General features: G+C 41.4%; 2 protein-coding genes across 2 annotated transcripts; both read right to left on the bottom strand.

The window, feature by feature from the left end:
- Positions 1-2,000: 2,000 nt before the first annotated feature.
- On the bottom strand, positions 2,001-5,326 carry LOC119730500 (cytochrome P450 2J2-like). The gene is made up of 2 exons (XM_038203455.1): positions 4,636-5,326; positions 2,001-4,495 (listed from the first exon to the last, which is right to left on the bottom strand). The coding sequence occupies exons 1-2, from the start codon at positions 4,991-4,993 to the stop codon at positions 3,345-3,347; spliced, it is 1,509 nt and encodes a 502-aa protein (XP_038059383.1). The 5' UTR covers positions 4,994-5,326; the 3' UTR covers positions 2,001-3,344.
- A 5,801-nt stretch (positions 5,327-11,127) lies between these two features.
- Positions 11,128-14,272, bottom strand: LOC119730804 (cytochrome P450 2J6-like). Its single transcript, XM_038203835.1, has 2 exons — positions 13,559-14,272; positions 11,128-12,737 (listed from the first exon to the last, which is right to left on the bottom strand). Exons 1-2 carry the CDS (start codon positions 13,914-13,916, stop codon positions 11,587-11,589), a joined length of 1,509 nt encoding a protein of 502 aa, XP_038059763.1. The 5' UTR covers positions 13,917-14,272; the 3' UTR covers positions 11,128-11,586.
- Between the last annotated feature and the right edge of the window lie 1,721 nt (positions 14,273-15,993).

The raw sequence follows: 15,993 nt of genomic DNA, 5'->3' as shown, positions 1-15,993 counted from the left end.
GTTTTGGGGAAAATGTCTTGTCTGCACTTGGGGATGTTGTTCTATGTACATAGCTGAGTACACTTTTGTACATACCTGGATTGTTACCTATACTAATTTCGTGTATTATGATATGCGTGCAGATTATGTAAAATAACACTGCGTCTTTTACTTCTAAAGGCGTCTCCGATTGGCTGGCGCGCGATGTCGCACAAAATGTATATTTCGCTCGTACCCCCCGCCCTGCAAACAGCGCGCTGGGACACGCTGATGAGCTTCACAGACAACCTCGTACCCAGGGTGTCGAGCAGTACGCGCCCATCACTGCCTGCTCTCTCACCCTGGCATTGGATCATTTGCATGTGCAAGATTTTTGAACACGTATGCAAATGAGGAATAGTCTGGTGCCTGCATGTGCGTTACATTAGCGTTTGTTTTTGCATGCGGTGTCTGGGGTAAAAACAGAGTCAATTCGTAGCAGCGCGAGCATGGCGTGAGTTACGAAAACACGATTTTTATTCAATTAAACTGTTACGATCTTAACGAAACAATATGCAGTATCACATTTCACATAATATTAACAAATTGCAAAGGAAATTAATATTTTTGAGAAGGCGTGGACGAATGATCGCGAAAACACGTACTGCACGTTGTGAATAACAACACCAAGTACATGATAACAATCCATTACTAGCCAATTGCAGTATCGAATCAGGATACAGGAAGAAAGTTTCCTATCCAGGGTTTACTATTGGAAACCGTGTTGGAAATAAAGTAAGCACTGGGGACGAGGTTGCTTCACAGAATCTTCAAGTGAAGGAAGTTGGGGTGGCATTCTGGACAACTTATCATGACCTATGTATAAAACATCTGGCTGCAGCTGTTTAAGACCGCATGCAGTTAGCCAATGCGCGCAAATGCTATTCGAAAACTTTACTTTAGAAATGCACACATCCTATACCGGATACGGATTTCTTTTTTTATTGCGGACCATGTGGACAAATTTTGAGCGTCGCATTATATGCAATTTGACCTATCGTGATTTCGAAACGGAGCCTGAGCAAGTAACGAGAATTGAAAATTTACAAAACAGATAACGCTTTTCAACGAAAAAAAAAAAAGCATTTATGAATGGGAAAAAAAAGAGTGATGACTCGGTCTTAACGGCCGTTTAAATTCCTTGCAGGGTCGTGGCCGTGATGACGTGCAGGTCACAGGTCACGCAAAATCTATCCAATCAGAGCGAAAATTCATCGGCGTGTCCCAGCGGCCTGTTTGCAGGGCGGGGGGTACGAGCGAAAATGTATACATGCACGTACGTACGGATATCAGACGTTCGTATGATCCTCAGACTAACTCATTTTGCTGCCAACAGCCTGAACGTATAAAAATAGACTACATCGATCCCTGAGTATTATGGTATCGGCATGACTCCCCTTCAATTCGTGCGGCAACATGCTTTTGTTTTCATCATGACGCAATTAAGTCATGTCAAAGTTCATCTTTTGTTCACGCACAATCCTCGTTGTGCTGAATGTTATATCAATGCAACACTTTGGCTGAAATTTGAAGCGAAATAATTTTTTTTTTATTGTTGCTCGACACAGGTTTTTATTGATGAGAGAATACCATGTCGACTGTCATATTTTTATTGTTCGGTTTACTTGCATCATTCAATCAAGTGGTTTCAGATTAAAGATCAAACCCCTCAAATGGATATGTTTATGTAGCAAGACATGTGACAGAGATAACCCCACCCCCTCTTTTGTGTTGGTCACTGTGTTACCGGAATCTCACGAATATTTTGAGATATGGGTGTGTGCTAGGTAACAATCGGCTAGGGTGTGCTAGGGTGTGTATGGGGTATAGGGACATGGGGGTACCCCTCTGTCACATATCGTGCTGGGTATACTTCAAAGAACGAAGCAATTCAGATTACTTTGAATGAACTTTGTTTCTTTTTTGTTTGTTTTTTTCAGTGAAATTTATTTCTATTTGGCAGTTTTTGTATTAAAGATCAATGCACATGTAGCCTATTTATTCACGCTTGATAACGCATAGGCCAGATGCTCACCGATGCAGCTCCGACGACCAACGCTAAACGGTATCAACTCATTGTGACTTCGTATTCACGAGATGGGAATCAGACCATTTTACAATTTCCCTTTAAAAAAATCCGTACCCGTTTGATTAGCCATCACGCGATCCTCGTGTCTGCCCCGCCTATGGCGTGCATACTTGATATTTAATCCAAAATAGAGATATGTCTATTATTAATATAGATATCTCTGTTTTTATAGAGATATCTCTATAAATAATAGAGATATCACTATTAATAATATAGATATCTTTATTATTTATGAAGATATCTCTGTTCCTAACAGGAATACCTCTATATCCCTGTCATTAATCGAGATATCTCTATTTTGGATCAAATGTCAAGAATGTACGCCATACCCGCCCGGTGTCAACCACCATTGCCCAGCTCGCGAGCGGGTCTCTGGTGGCTGCCCGCGGTGTTATGGCGTAACCTGATGATTTCGTGAAAAGCATGTTTGAAGATGGCGGGAACTTGAATACGAAGTGAGTACAATGGAGAGATGTATGACACAAATATTGCCATTTACTAAAGGGCCATTAGGGCATGAAATCCCCGAAACTGATATGGATTGTTTACCTAGACTATTTCCAAGGTTTGCGTGGTTGAAAGAAAATTAATCTACAATGAATATTCAAATTTGTCAACAAAAACGACGATACATAAAGACTGGTGATGTAAATCTTTAGCAAACACCTTGGTATTATACTAATAAGTATTAAAATACCAAACAAGCAAATTCAATGCCCCCACCGTGAGAGAAAATATCAAGCCATTTTGAAGAAAAAAAATCCCATAGTTTATTAGTTAAGCCGCGTTGGATAAACAATCGAAGTATACATAAATTAATTTTGAACTTCTTAAACTGGCAGTTTCTTCTCGTCTACTATTAAACTGTTTGAATGACGAACTGCCAATTGGTGGTAGAAACAGAGTCCATAATGGGCCACCGTATTCCGTTATTTCTTATTAATAATAAGTGTATCGGGATGTCTCGCAACCTCGCTCCCAGCCTCCACTTCATACACCTTGATCCACATCAGTCCCTGGGATGGTAATGTCTAACCCTTCTCACTGAGACAGACGTCTGTCTTTATTTTGCTTGTTATTGATTAGTTCAAAACTGCTGGTTAGATGGGTATGATTATCAAATTTGAACTTCAAAAATTATAGTTCCCGCCCAACAGCACGAGGAATTGCTTGTACCCTTGTACAAACGTTGCATAATCACAACGCTCCTCGAAATCTGTCAAATTTGATAAACTGTTCAATCACGCTTGGCTGCACAGATGTTAAACTCCCTTGGCGAGTAGGTAAACCCACCCCGTCCCTTCAAAGCTAGTGGAGGTGAGTTGTCTGGTTTCTTGAAGGTAAACTGATGCAGGAAGAAGCTGAAGAAGATAAGCAACTCCATCTTAGCCAGGTGCTCACCGATGCAGCTCCGACGACCAACGCTAAACGGTATCAACTCATCTGCCTGAACTGCCTCTCCCTTGTCGTTTAGGAATCTCTCGGGTTGGAACTGATCGGGATCGGACCATACCTTGGGGTCATGGGCTACTGCCCACAAGTTGGGGACAAGGAATGCACCTTTAGGAATCAAGAAATCATGGAACTGGGTGTCTGACGCAGCAGCATGCGGGACACCCAAGGGAGCGATAGTTGTCATGCGTTGAACCTCCCAGATGACGGCTCGGGTGAAGTTCAGCTCCGGTTTGTCGGCCATCCTGGGCAGCCGGTTGCGACCGACCACGGCGTCGATCTCGGCCTGGACTCGCTGCTGGATATCGGGGTAAACAGCCATGTACAGGAGGGCCCACTGGAGTGTTGTGGCCGTAGTCTCAGAACCAGCCGCGAAGAGATTTGCTATGGTTCCAGTAAAAGTGTGCTCGGTAAGATGACCATGTTTGGCACCGGCCTTGTCATTCGCTTGGTTGTTCCTAATTTCCATCAGGTATACATCGATGAAATCGTCCAAATTTTCGGGGTCGAAGCCGGCACGATGGTTGTCGATGACGTTTATTAGGAATGTCACTATAGCCTTAACATTCGATTCCAACTTGTCGGTCGACATGAATGGAAGATGACGCAGAGCTGGGAAGAAAAGCATTACACCGCCAGATCCAAACAACTTGACATTTTCTCCCAACATAGACAGAAGATTCTTGAAATCTCCGTCTGTATATTCGTAGCGCTTCCCAAAAATGACAGAGCAGATGACGTTGGATATTGCGTTGATGAGCAGCGGTTTGGGGTCAAAGGGCTTCCCGTTGTAAGCAGACATCTCCTTCATCAGTTCCTCAGCTTCGGTGCCGATCTTCTCCTCGAAGCTCGTTTTGCCCACTCCGAAGCTCCTGAGGACGGTCAGGCAGAAGCGACGAAGCTCGACCCATTTTTCACCAGATGCCATTGCCACACCTGTTCGATCCAAGAAATGGAGAAGATATCAAATGCTTTCAAACAATATAACAAACGCTTACAAAACACGAAATACTTGTACATGTGCAAATAATTATAACAAGCCAAAATATACGTAATAGACGAGTTTTCCCACAAACCTTCGCTTTTGAAGAGCTCGGCCAAGAGCACCTTCGGTCTGTCGTTCAATTGAGGATGCTGGAAAGCTTCCTTCACGGAGTTGTAGTCATTGAGAACCACCACTGTCTTGTTGAAGACTTTCAGACGAAACACGGGCCCGTACTTGGCAGCATACCTCATGAAGAGATCGTGGGGTTCCACACCTCGTCGTATCTCACGTACAATGGCCGGAACGGAACCGATGAGTGGGAACCCCCAGGGGCCAGGAGGGAGGTTCTTAGGTCGCCCCCAAAACCAGCGAAGAACCAGAACGACAACCACGCACAGCAACACCGTGCGAACGTCTAGATACCACATCATATTCTGAAGAACGGGCATTTTGGATCCCACTGTACCACGTATACAACCCCAACTTCAGTTGCTTCAGTAGTTTAGCTTATGATTTCGATTGCGTTACTTGCAGTAATGGCCGGGGTTTGTACCAGCTGGAAGTACGTTATGAAATGCACACTGCCCTGTTGTAGTGTGACACATGAAATGCTAATCGAGTGATATTGTACAAAGGCTTATTGCACACAAAGAACAAGATAGGCATATGAGGATAGCAGTCCCTGGGACCGGTTTTTGTAGTAGTGCAAACTTCCTGTGACACGTCACTGTTGTTTACTCTGCAACCTTACATTAAACACAATAGCATTTGAATATCGAATTTTGTTATCGGTGCACTGCACATGCAGTTTGGCATTGCACTGGTGCACGGATCCTACACACAAGGATTAACGACTCGGCCCAACTCCTGGTTAGACGCATGATAACGGCCCGTACTGGTGGCAAATACCATGATCCTTTTCAACAAAGACTACTGCGCGCGGTGGCTTTCAGATTTGCAAGGCTCTTCGCCCGATCTGGCCTCGAAGTCTGTCAAGCCAGCGAATTAAATTTTTGAATATTCATGAGTCTACGTTTTTGGTCTTTATTATTGAATTCTGATAAGCGATAACTACATAACCATGGTAATGTCGAGCACAATATCTTTAGCTTTAAGGTGAACAATTAAATCTCGCTTTTGTTTCATCGGTTCGGCATCCTATCTCTCTAAAACGTTTTAATAAAAGCCTAATTAAAAACGAAATTTGGGTAAACGGTGTTCTCCTCGAAATTTGACGTTTATTTTCCGGGTAAATACTTCATCTATGAAGACAAAAACTGCACAATACCATCTGTTATATCCTGAAGTATTTATTTTAAAAATAATTTGGAACAATATTATATCTTAAATAAGAAGCAGTTTTACTTACAGTTTTATGAATTTTTCCGTTTTAGATGTCGTGCGAAAACCCAACACAATGGCACATCTGGGAAAATTCGCGATTACGCGCCAACCAATTAAGGCAAGTCCACTGAGTGCATTTTGTACTAGAGCTCAGAACCGTCGTTTATCCTGGTGTCTATAGGATCCGTGATTGGTGTGAACCGTGTGAACTATGGTGTTCTAAAACGGACAGGCAAACGTCGTGGTTCAAATTTCAAAAATCGTGGTTCAACAGCTTTCAAACGTCGTGGTTCAACTTTCAAATGTCGTGCTTCAACTTTTCAAACGTCGTGGTCCAACTTTTTAAACGTCGTACTTCAACTTTCAAAGGTCGTACTTCAACTTTCAAACGTCGTGGTTCAACTTTCAAACGTCGTGGTTAGACTTTTCAGACGTTGTGCTCTAACTTTTCATACGTTGTGGTTCAACTTTCAAACGTCGTGCTTCAACTTTCCAAACGTTGTGGTTCAACTTTTCAAACGTCGTAGGCCTGCTTCAACTTTCAAAACGTCGTGGTTCACCTTTTCAAATTTCGTACTTCAACTTTCAAAACGTCGTGGTTCAACTTTCAATCGTCGAGGTTCAACTTTGTACGGACGCCAGGGTTCGACCTTAACTTTTTTTTGTTCACTAGCCATCCAGGCTACTGAAACAGACACTTAACTAGCCCGCGGGCAATTGCACTAGCCCGCATGCATGTCTTTCTAAAACGTGTATCCTGAGGCAATCTTGTCGGGGTTTTTAATAAACAGATCTAATAATTTAACCCTTAACAGTTAATAGAGATTAGACACAAATTGATACAGGTTTGCTTTCTTAATTTCATTATTTATTTTTGGCTGTCCTTGCATCTGCAAACAGGGGGGGGGGGGGGGGCTGATGAGCTTCACAGAATCTTGTGAAGGAAGTACGCATGGCATTGTGGGTAACTTAACATGACCTATATAAAGACATATAGCTGCAGCTGTTAGCTAATGCGCGCAAATGCTATCCGAAAATTTCTCATAGAAAGGCATATACATTTCATACCTTTTTGCGGACCCATGTGGACACATTTTGAGCGTTGCATAATATGCAATTTAGGGCCTAATTGGCCCTTCGTGAATCCGAAACGGAGCTTTTTTTTTCCTCCACGGCGCGGTCTGAGCAAGTGACGGAATGGAAAATTTCAAAACAGATACGTTTTACAGAAAAAAAAATCCTAGATTATTACGCTTTTCAACGAAAAAATCATTTATGAACGGGAATAAATGAGTAGTGACTCGGTCTTAACGACCGTTTAAAACCTTGCAGGGTCGTGGCCGTGATGACCTGCATGTCACAGGTCAGGCAAAATCTATCCAATGAGAGCTTATAAGCTTCATCAGCCCTTCCCAGCGTCCTGTTTGCAGGGCGGGGTACGAGCGAACATGACTTGTTCTGAGCCTGTACGACATTATGGGCCCGGATTTCGTAGGAGTGCAAACTTCGTGTGACACCGGCACGGTTGTTGACTCTGTAACCTTACATAACAATGGCATTTGAATATCGCATTGTGCACTGCACAGTTTGCCATCGCATTCGTGTGAACTGTCACGTATTCGATTACAAAATTGTACAACTATATAGGGACTTCTAAAAAAAGATAGGTAAACTATCGAGATGCCGCGCGGAGTATATAACAAACTAGGTCTCTCATTTTGTAGTTAAACTTACTTCGCCAAACCCACGTATTCCTAATCTGATTTTGCCATGAAACCTACACCAATAATGTGCCCGATAAAATACAGCACACGTCGTACACACCGCGTACAAAGTAAAGTACAGTTCTTTTCGAGTTGCAAAGGTCTCCTGAACTTGCATCGGTTGATATTCAACAATCCTAATTGGTCAGACGGTCCCTTCTATAATATCTCAGTATATTTCTACAGGTGGAAAGGGGATCACGTTTGCGGTAGTCGTGCGCAAAGCTGGACCGTTCACCTCCTTGCCGCAGTTGTATAGCCTGGCGTTAAATCGAATTATCATGCATGTTGCATTTCCTCCGTAATTAAAGGTGAAGTTCGCCCGGAGATTACCAAATATTAAGTGTTTATGATCGCTTAGGTATCGCATTCCAATGGTCTGGGTAAACGAGAATCCACATGTCTTTCACTGTAGAAGAAAATGTCGAAAAACAGTTTTCAAGCATAGTCTACCTTTTCAAAACTACCAGTAGGCCCTATACACACTCTTTTATAACTCAAATGTGAAAAATTTGGTTTTGCGCTATGGTTGTAAAGCTGAAAAACAAAAGTATTTGACAATTTCAGAGACAACGTTAACCTGGCCTTGTGAAATGGATTTTTGGATCGAAAATTGTTGACCTGATTTTGGCAACTGAGGTCACGGTCTTGGATTTTGCATGACTGGACAAAACTAAAAGAGAGACCTTTTATTTCGGTGATTAGAAAGTTATATCAAGCAATACTTGTTTTGTTTTCATAATATTTTATTAAAGGAATCACTGCGTCATCAGGTGAGTTGTGAATGAAGTGCCGTCATGGTCATCGCCAGGATTTTTTTCTAGAAGGGGGCAAATGTCCAGCTCACCAGAAAGCAGCGTAGGGAGAAATCACCGGCCCTGGAAAAATCGAAAGGGGAGGGGGTGATGAGGACCTCAAAACCGCTACTATTATGGTAGGGCCACTTCGCAGAACTTCTTCCCAGGAGTGTCGTGGGGGGGGGGGGGGGGGGTTATACCCCCATTTCTGCGAGGTGACATTGCAGAATCTATACATAGCGTCCTGACCTAGGTATTAATTGCAGCTGCATTGTAATCAAACCTCGTAAGCTACAATCTTTCAAAAAATAACGACCTCTGTTCGATTTATTTAGGAAAATTCATGAGCATGTATAAATCATGAAGTAGGTTACACAAACACGTTTAATATAATGATCATGCTTTATTTAAGAGTGAGTATCATAGGACGTAAGATGTGCGATAGGCATATACATGTACATTGGGACAAGAAAATTGCCTCCTCAGTCATGCTACATCATTACTCCTAAAAAGGTAATGTCCACTTCGACACTGGAAGACTTGCCTAAAATTTACTGGAATCCTGTGTCTATCTCTTGAAAACATCACAACATATGACTGAAAATCACAAAAAATAGAAATCATGGCTGCAACCCTTTGCTATGGACTGAGAACCGACTACAAAAATGAAGCTAATACATTATATACGGCAGGTATTGGATTCAAAATGTAATATGAACTGAAATCTTACAGTCAAGTGCATTGTATAGGAATGCTGCAAAAAATACGCATCACTGCTTGGCACTCTATTTGACAATTAACTAGATGCACAAAGATACACATGATCTTTAACAAAGTGTTGTAATAAGCCACTACACTTGCAAAACTTAAAACTCTACTGACATTTCTTACCACTTTTATTCGGTTATACAAAGAGTCAAAAAGCATCCAAACCCCAAAACATATATTTCACATTTTAGAAAATATGTAGCACCGAAAATAATGACTGGAAAGCTAATTGCATAAACTACTTTTAGATCAAAAAGTTACTTAAATTGCTCAATCTGTTCAAAGTATATCACCATTAAAACACAATGACCCTAAAACCTCTTTCGTCCAAAATGCGATTTCAAGATTCGTCCTCACAATTCTCTTCAAACGTCAATAGCGATGAAACCTCAGTTTATAAGTTAAAAATATTCAACAAAGTCCTTTTGAAGGCTGTCTTTAAAAAAAGTGCATTTTATAAATCATAATTGTTTGCCTAAGCAGGGTTGTTAATAACGATATTGTGTTCTACATTAATTTCTTGACAGTTGTTGAAACAGGTATTCTGAGTCATTTTCTTTGTTGTTCCAAATTAACAGTCAAAACACTTCTTTTTGGACGAAACCGGTTTTAGGGTCAATGCGTCTAAATTGTGATATTCTTTAAACAGATTGAGCAATTGCAGTAATTTTTTCATCTAAAGTAGTTTATGAAATTGGCTTTCCAATCATTGTTATTTGTGGTGCTACATATTTAGTTTGGGGGGTTTGGGTTCCGCTTTCTTTTACTCACCCTGTATGTATGTACGTGTACACAATCATTAATATTTTACACATTACATTTCACTCCTTGAATAAAATTTGTATTCGTATTACACAGAAGATAGGCGAATACTAAATAGGCTATTCTTTCATATAATGCAATATAATTTGAGGATAATATATACATTCGTCATTCGTTATATGGTTTCATAACTGCATGCGGCAGCCGTTAAGATGTTTAAACCTAAGCTACATTTAAAAAAAAATCACAATAAACATATTTTACACGATACACAATATACTTTTTTCTTTACACATGTAAATGGAAATGTTAATACGAAATGATTCACAATCTGACAAAGGGGGTGCGGTGCGCTCAGCATCAAAGGAAAAACTTGCACCTAAACTGGTTTATCACTTTGTAGTTCTACAAATATTGCAACGGGTCACCGGGTGCAGATTGAAGAATAATAAATTTGCTTATTGGCGTAAAAACTATTATTTTTAAAATGTATGACACCGAATGCCATTATTACTGTGGTTATTACCGCAAACTGCTCAAGAGTAACTCATTAAAAGGTACGTCAACCACGTAAAGAATTTGAGGCTCATTTGTCACGAGATGAATTCAATATATTTAACCATAAACAGGAACCCTGCAATTCAATTTAATTTAGTTTAATTTAGACATCTCTGCTTTACTATAAAGCGGGTTTCTGTGTGCAGGTGTGATTGTGTTTTCGTGTTCATCATCTGTTCAGCCTCATCTAAACAGTTCGCATGATTAACTTGAAACTTGAAACAAACATTGTTCTTCCTCGGGGGTCCACGTTATCTTGTCTCCATGATAACATCATAATGTATCGAATTACAATCGATTTTTAAAAAACAAAATGATACAAATGATCTATAAGGTTGTTTATAATCTGGTAGAAAATAAGTCGAGAAACATTTTTTTTTAAGTTGTAGAGCTATTGTTTCATGACCTTAACATCTGAGGCTACCGTAAGGTCAAAGGTATGGGTGTATTTGAACACGCAAACAGAAGCTTGATACGAAGGTATCCCCTACCGCGTATTTTTTTCAGCAGCATACATCGTATTTTAACCAATCACATCACGCACCCTTACATGAATATTTATCACGCTGTGTGGATGGAGGACACTTAGGTTCTCGTAGTGTTTTCCATTCAATTAAACTTATCCCAACCTACCAAATATTTGATGAAAATGGACATGAGCTCGAACCACAGATCTTGCGATCCATAGCTCATTCCACTATCCATTAGGCCACTGTGGCAGCTCGACGAAAGCCGTTCTTTGAAATGCTTTAATGTACATGTATATGACTGACTGATAGCAATGGTGTGACGTCATTGTTATTTTCTTATGAATAAACATCGAACTAGCTGAATAATCATGATCCATGGACGATGTGTGCTGCAAATAAAAACACGGCTTCCCTACCAAGCGGCTGAGGCAGCAAAGCCATCTCGTTGTTTCACGAGTAGTATGCACTATAAATCAAAATACATGTATGCTGTTATATTCTTCAATACAAACCTCACTACTTGACTCTCTTGAAATAAAACGTACGTTAATGAATAAAAAAAAATCATTTGAAAGGAACTTTACTCACGACTGATTACACAAATCTCAAAATTAAAAGGCGAGTAGTTCAACCCACCCCTTCCCTTCAGGGACAGTGGGGGCGAGTTGTCTGGTTTCTTGAAGGTGAACTGATGCAGAAAAAAGCTGAAGAAGATAAACAACTCCATCTTAGCCAGGTGCTCACCGATGCAGCTCCGACGACCAACGCTAAACGGTATCAACTCCTCTGCCTGAACTGCCTCTCCCTTGTCGTTAAGGAATCTCTCAGGTTTGAACTGATCTGGTTCCGGCCATACTTTGGGATCATGCGTAACCGCCCACAAGTTGGGAACGAGGAGGGTATCTTTCGGAATCAAGAATCCACGGAATTGGGTGTCTGCGGCAGCAGCATGTGCAACACCCAACGGCACAATCAGACTCAGGCGTTGAACCTCCCAGATGACGGCTCGAGTGAAGTTCAGCTCCGGTTTGTCGGCCATCCTAGGCAGCCGGTTGCGACCGACCACGGCATCGATCTCGGCCTGGACTCTCTGCTGGATCTCGGGGTAGACAGCCATGTACAGGAGGGTCCACTGGAGCGTAGTGGCTGTGGTCTCAGAACCAGCAGCGAAGAGGGCCGTTACGGTACCAACGAGGTTGCCCTCGCTGAGTAAACCATGTTTGACTCCAGACGCATCCTTCGCCTCATTCCGCTTGATTTCCATCAAAAAGGAGTCGGTGAAGTCCTTCACATCATCAGCATCGAAGTTGGCCCGATGGTTGTCGATGATCGTAGTAATGAACATGCGGATCTCTTCAAAATTAGCTATTATTTCATCGATAGACACGAAGGGCAGATAGCGGAGGGCCGGGAAGAAATTTACCGCAGCACCCGCACCAAGCAGCTTGAAATTGCGACCGAGTAAAGACAAAAGCTTATTGAACTGTTCATCGGTGTACTCGTAGCGCTTGCCGAAAACGACATTGCATATCACGTTGGATACTGCGTTTCCGAGCAGCGGTTTTGGGTCAAAGGGCTTCCCGCTGAAGGCAGACATCTCCTTCATCAGTTCCTCAGCTTCAGTGCCGATCTTCTCCTCGAAGCTCGTTTTGCCCACTCCGAAGCTCCTTAGAACAGTCAGAGAGAAGCGACGAAGCTCTAACCAGGGTTGGCCAGAGGCAATTGACACACCTGCCATTGGTGAATCAAGACAATTGGCAAAACAAAATCAGTTGCCGTGATAATGGTACTGTGGAATACAGAAGATACAGGCATTTTGAAAGCAGAATGCTTTAGCGAACCAGTACATTTGAGTGAACCAGTTGTTTTGCATGCCCGAGTATACATGTATATCAAGTATTAACTGTTGACCCGCGAAGTTACTTTACTTTTCAGTTTACATTACAATTCCCTAAATTGCAGTGTAACTGGCAAAGTATGTACATTGTGTGTCTGGCCTTGGACTTCTGATGCCCGTTGAAGGTACTCCTTATATTCTAATTCTTATTCCATTTTTAATACAATCCTTAATCAATTTTTGATTCAAAGCCTTCGTGTGATTTCATAAACTTGTCGCCCAGTTTCCAGAGTCATTGGAGGGGATCTAACTTCTCTTCTGACACGAAAAACGGGAGGGAGGGCAAAAGGGCGCATCGAAGATGTTTTTTAAAGTGAATTTAATATATTTTAGAGTAGACATCACTTGACAGAAGTATTTTTAAATTTACCATCGTAGTGCAGGTCCCCCTTGGAAATGGCTACGCTAATTTTGAACAATTAAGTATTTATCAAGACAATAATGGTATGCTTAACTCATCGTCAATTTTTGAAACCATAGTCAAGAGCATCTGAACCCCAAATCTTTAATCCATTATTAATTCGATGCAATGTATCTTAATTTTTTTATACAAAGCAACTTTTAACGTAGAGTCACGGTCACGGAGGTGACTTCTCTGAGGCGGAAAAGGAGATGTGGCAAAATGGACAAATGTGGTATATGCTCTATAACTCACCGTCACTTTTCAAAACCTTAGTCAAGAGCATCTTAGGTCGGTCCTGTAATTGAGGATGCTGGAAAGCTTCCTTCACGGAGGAGTAGTCATTGAGGACAACCACTGTCTTGTTGAAGATCTTGAGACGAAACACGGGCCCGTACTTGGCAGCGTATCTCATGAAGAGATCGTGGGGTTCCACGCCTCGTCGTATCTCACGTCCAATGGCCAGAACGGAACCGATGAGTGGGAACCCCCAGGGGCCAGGAGGGAGGTTCTTAGGTCGCCCCAAGAACCAGCGAAGAACCAGAAGGACAGCCACACACAGCAACACTGTGCGAACGTCCAGAAACCACATCACGTTCTGGAGAACGGTCATTGTTCTGTCTATATATTCTTATATTCAGTTGATTGCAAACGACGATCTGCCAGAACTACAAGCTCTCGTGGGATACGAAGTTCATGTGCACACAGAGAATTTAGACTAGACACAATTAATTTATGTGCCACTTAAGGTCTTTCGTAATAAACTATGGCTTAGTAATCAGGCTGCGATGTAACGTGTAGACTTGCATCAAGTTGGTTTGTACCGGATGCCAGATCTAAGGTGGGATACGCGTATGAACTTAGAACAAGAAGCACAAGTATGGACAGCTTTGCGCATGTCTCAAACTACACACACAACAATCGTACACGGAGGCTCAAAGTCCATATGGGACCAATGGGACCAAACTTCGGTTGTTTACTCCGCAAAGTTACGTTACAAAGGCATTGAAATGCCGCATTGTCCCGTCCCTTGAGTTTATCGGTTCACTGCACAGTTAGCCTTAAGAGATAGCGTGTGTACCGTTTGAACTGTCACCTACACCGATTGGTCACGTATTCATTGCATTACTATAAGGACCATACAAATTGTCGATATTAAACGGGATGCCGTTCAGCAAAATGTAATTGGTAATTACCTTACTTCTATATTTTAGTTATTTATCCAGGCCCACATAATCTACATCTCATGATTTTGACCTAAATTAAGTTTACCCTGCTGATGGAGTGCCCGATGAAATAAAATCGGCAGTTCTGAAATTTCGAGTTGGTCCCCCGAACTCCGTTGTGGCAGTGACAATGGTCCCGAATGATGAGACGGTCCCTATCTATAGGGGCAAGGCCGATCTCAAACGATTGCGATGAACATGCGCAAAGGTCCGATCATCTTGCTTTGAAGCTTGCCAAGCACCATATGAATTTACTTTTTCCCGAGTTAAAGGGAACTACGTCCAATTTGGGCAACAAAACATGTTTTAAACAAAATGATAATAATTGGAAAGAGCATATAATTCATTGATACGTGTACCTATAATTTCATAAATACTATATCATGAATTTTGGCCGATGAAATTCGATGTCTTTTACCGTTTTATTGGTTGAACGTTCACAATCCTCACGTAGGCATGCGCAACACTGCCAAATGAGACAGTATACAAATAATGAATGTTTGTAAGTGCAATGGTAAGAATAATTTCATGAGGTGACAGATGAAATGTTCGGAACATTTCATCTGTCGCCGAATGACATTATTCTTTCTATTGCACGAACGTGAACCATTCTTTAGGCCTATTTGTTTTATATAACAACTGAATAAATCCTCGTCATCTGATTGGATGACTTTTAATAGCCAATTATTCAAGTTAAAAATTGTTTACAAGTTTGACAAGTTCAGAGTTATCATATTTAATTTATGCAAACTGTTCAACAGGTTGAGAACTATCATATTCAATTTATCTCAATTTAAAACTTTTCCATAAGTTTAGAACTTAAACAGTTCAATAAGTTCAGAACTTTTATTAAGGGAATAAATGTGTGCTCTGGAGGTTTGTATCACTCTGTTTAAGACCACTTAGAGTCTGGGTGCTGATAATTACCCGAGCCGGAGTAATCACATAGAACACTTGAAATTCAACGACGATTTTGTGCATCAAGTATACTCGGATCGTATACGAGTGGCGAACTTTTTGCTGCGTCATGTACTATTTTGAATTTGACGATCGTTACCGGGATTTTTCCAAAACTCGGCGTGGTCTGCATTCGGCTCCGCCTGCTAACAGTGCTACTTGGGTGCCTGACTTTGAAGATTCCAGGTCAACATGAGATAGTGTGTTCTTACAGAAAATATAAAACTGTGTATCATAAATGTATGATATAATTATGAAAAAAGTGATTGATTTTGAAATTTGGTCGGAACATTAAAAGCTATAAAGTAATAAAGCGAAATCGGAAACGAATCCGAGCTTTGAAAAAAAGGGCCGCCAATGTCGTCATGTTTATTTTTAGTCACGGAGGCTACCTGAGCTATAATTTAGACGTCTGGACGTCGGGGGAAATTGTCAGGTCAGGGAACCAGACTAAGAATTACCTACGCGGGCCAAATCACAATTTGTCTGCCCTCAAATTCTTAGCTA

This window comes from Patiria miniata, unplaced genomic scaffold, assembly GCF_015706575.1.
Source record: "Patiria miniata isolate m_02_andy unplaced genomic scaffold, ASM1570657v1 HiC_scaffold_22, whole genome shotgun sequence".
NCBI lineage: Eukaryota > Metazoa > Echinodermata > Asteroidea > Valvatida > Asterinidae > Patiria > Patiria miniata.
This window is presented reverse-complemented; position numbering and strand designations above follow the sequence as displayed.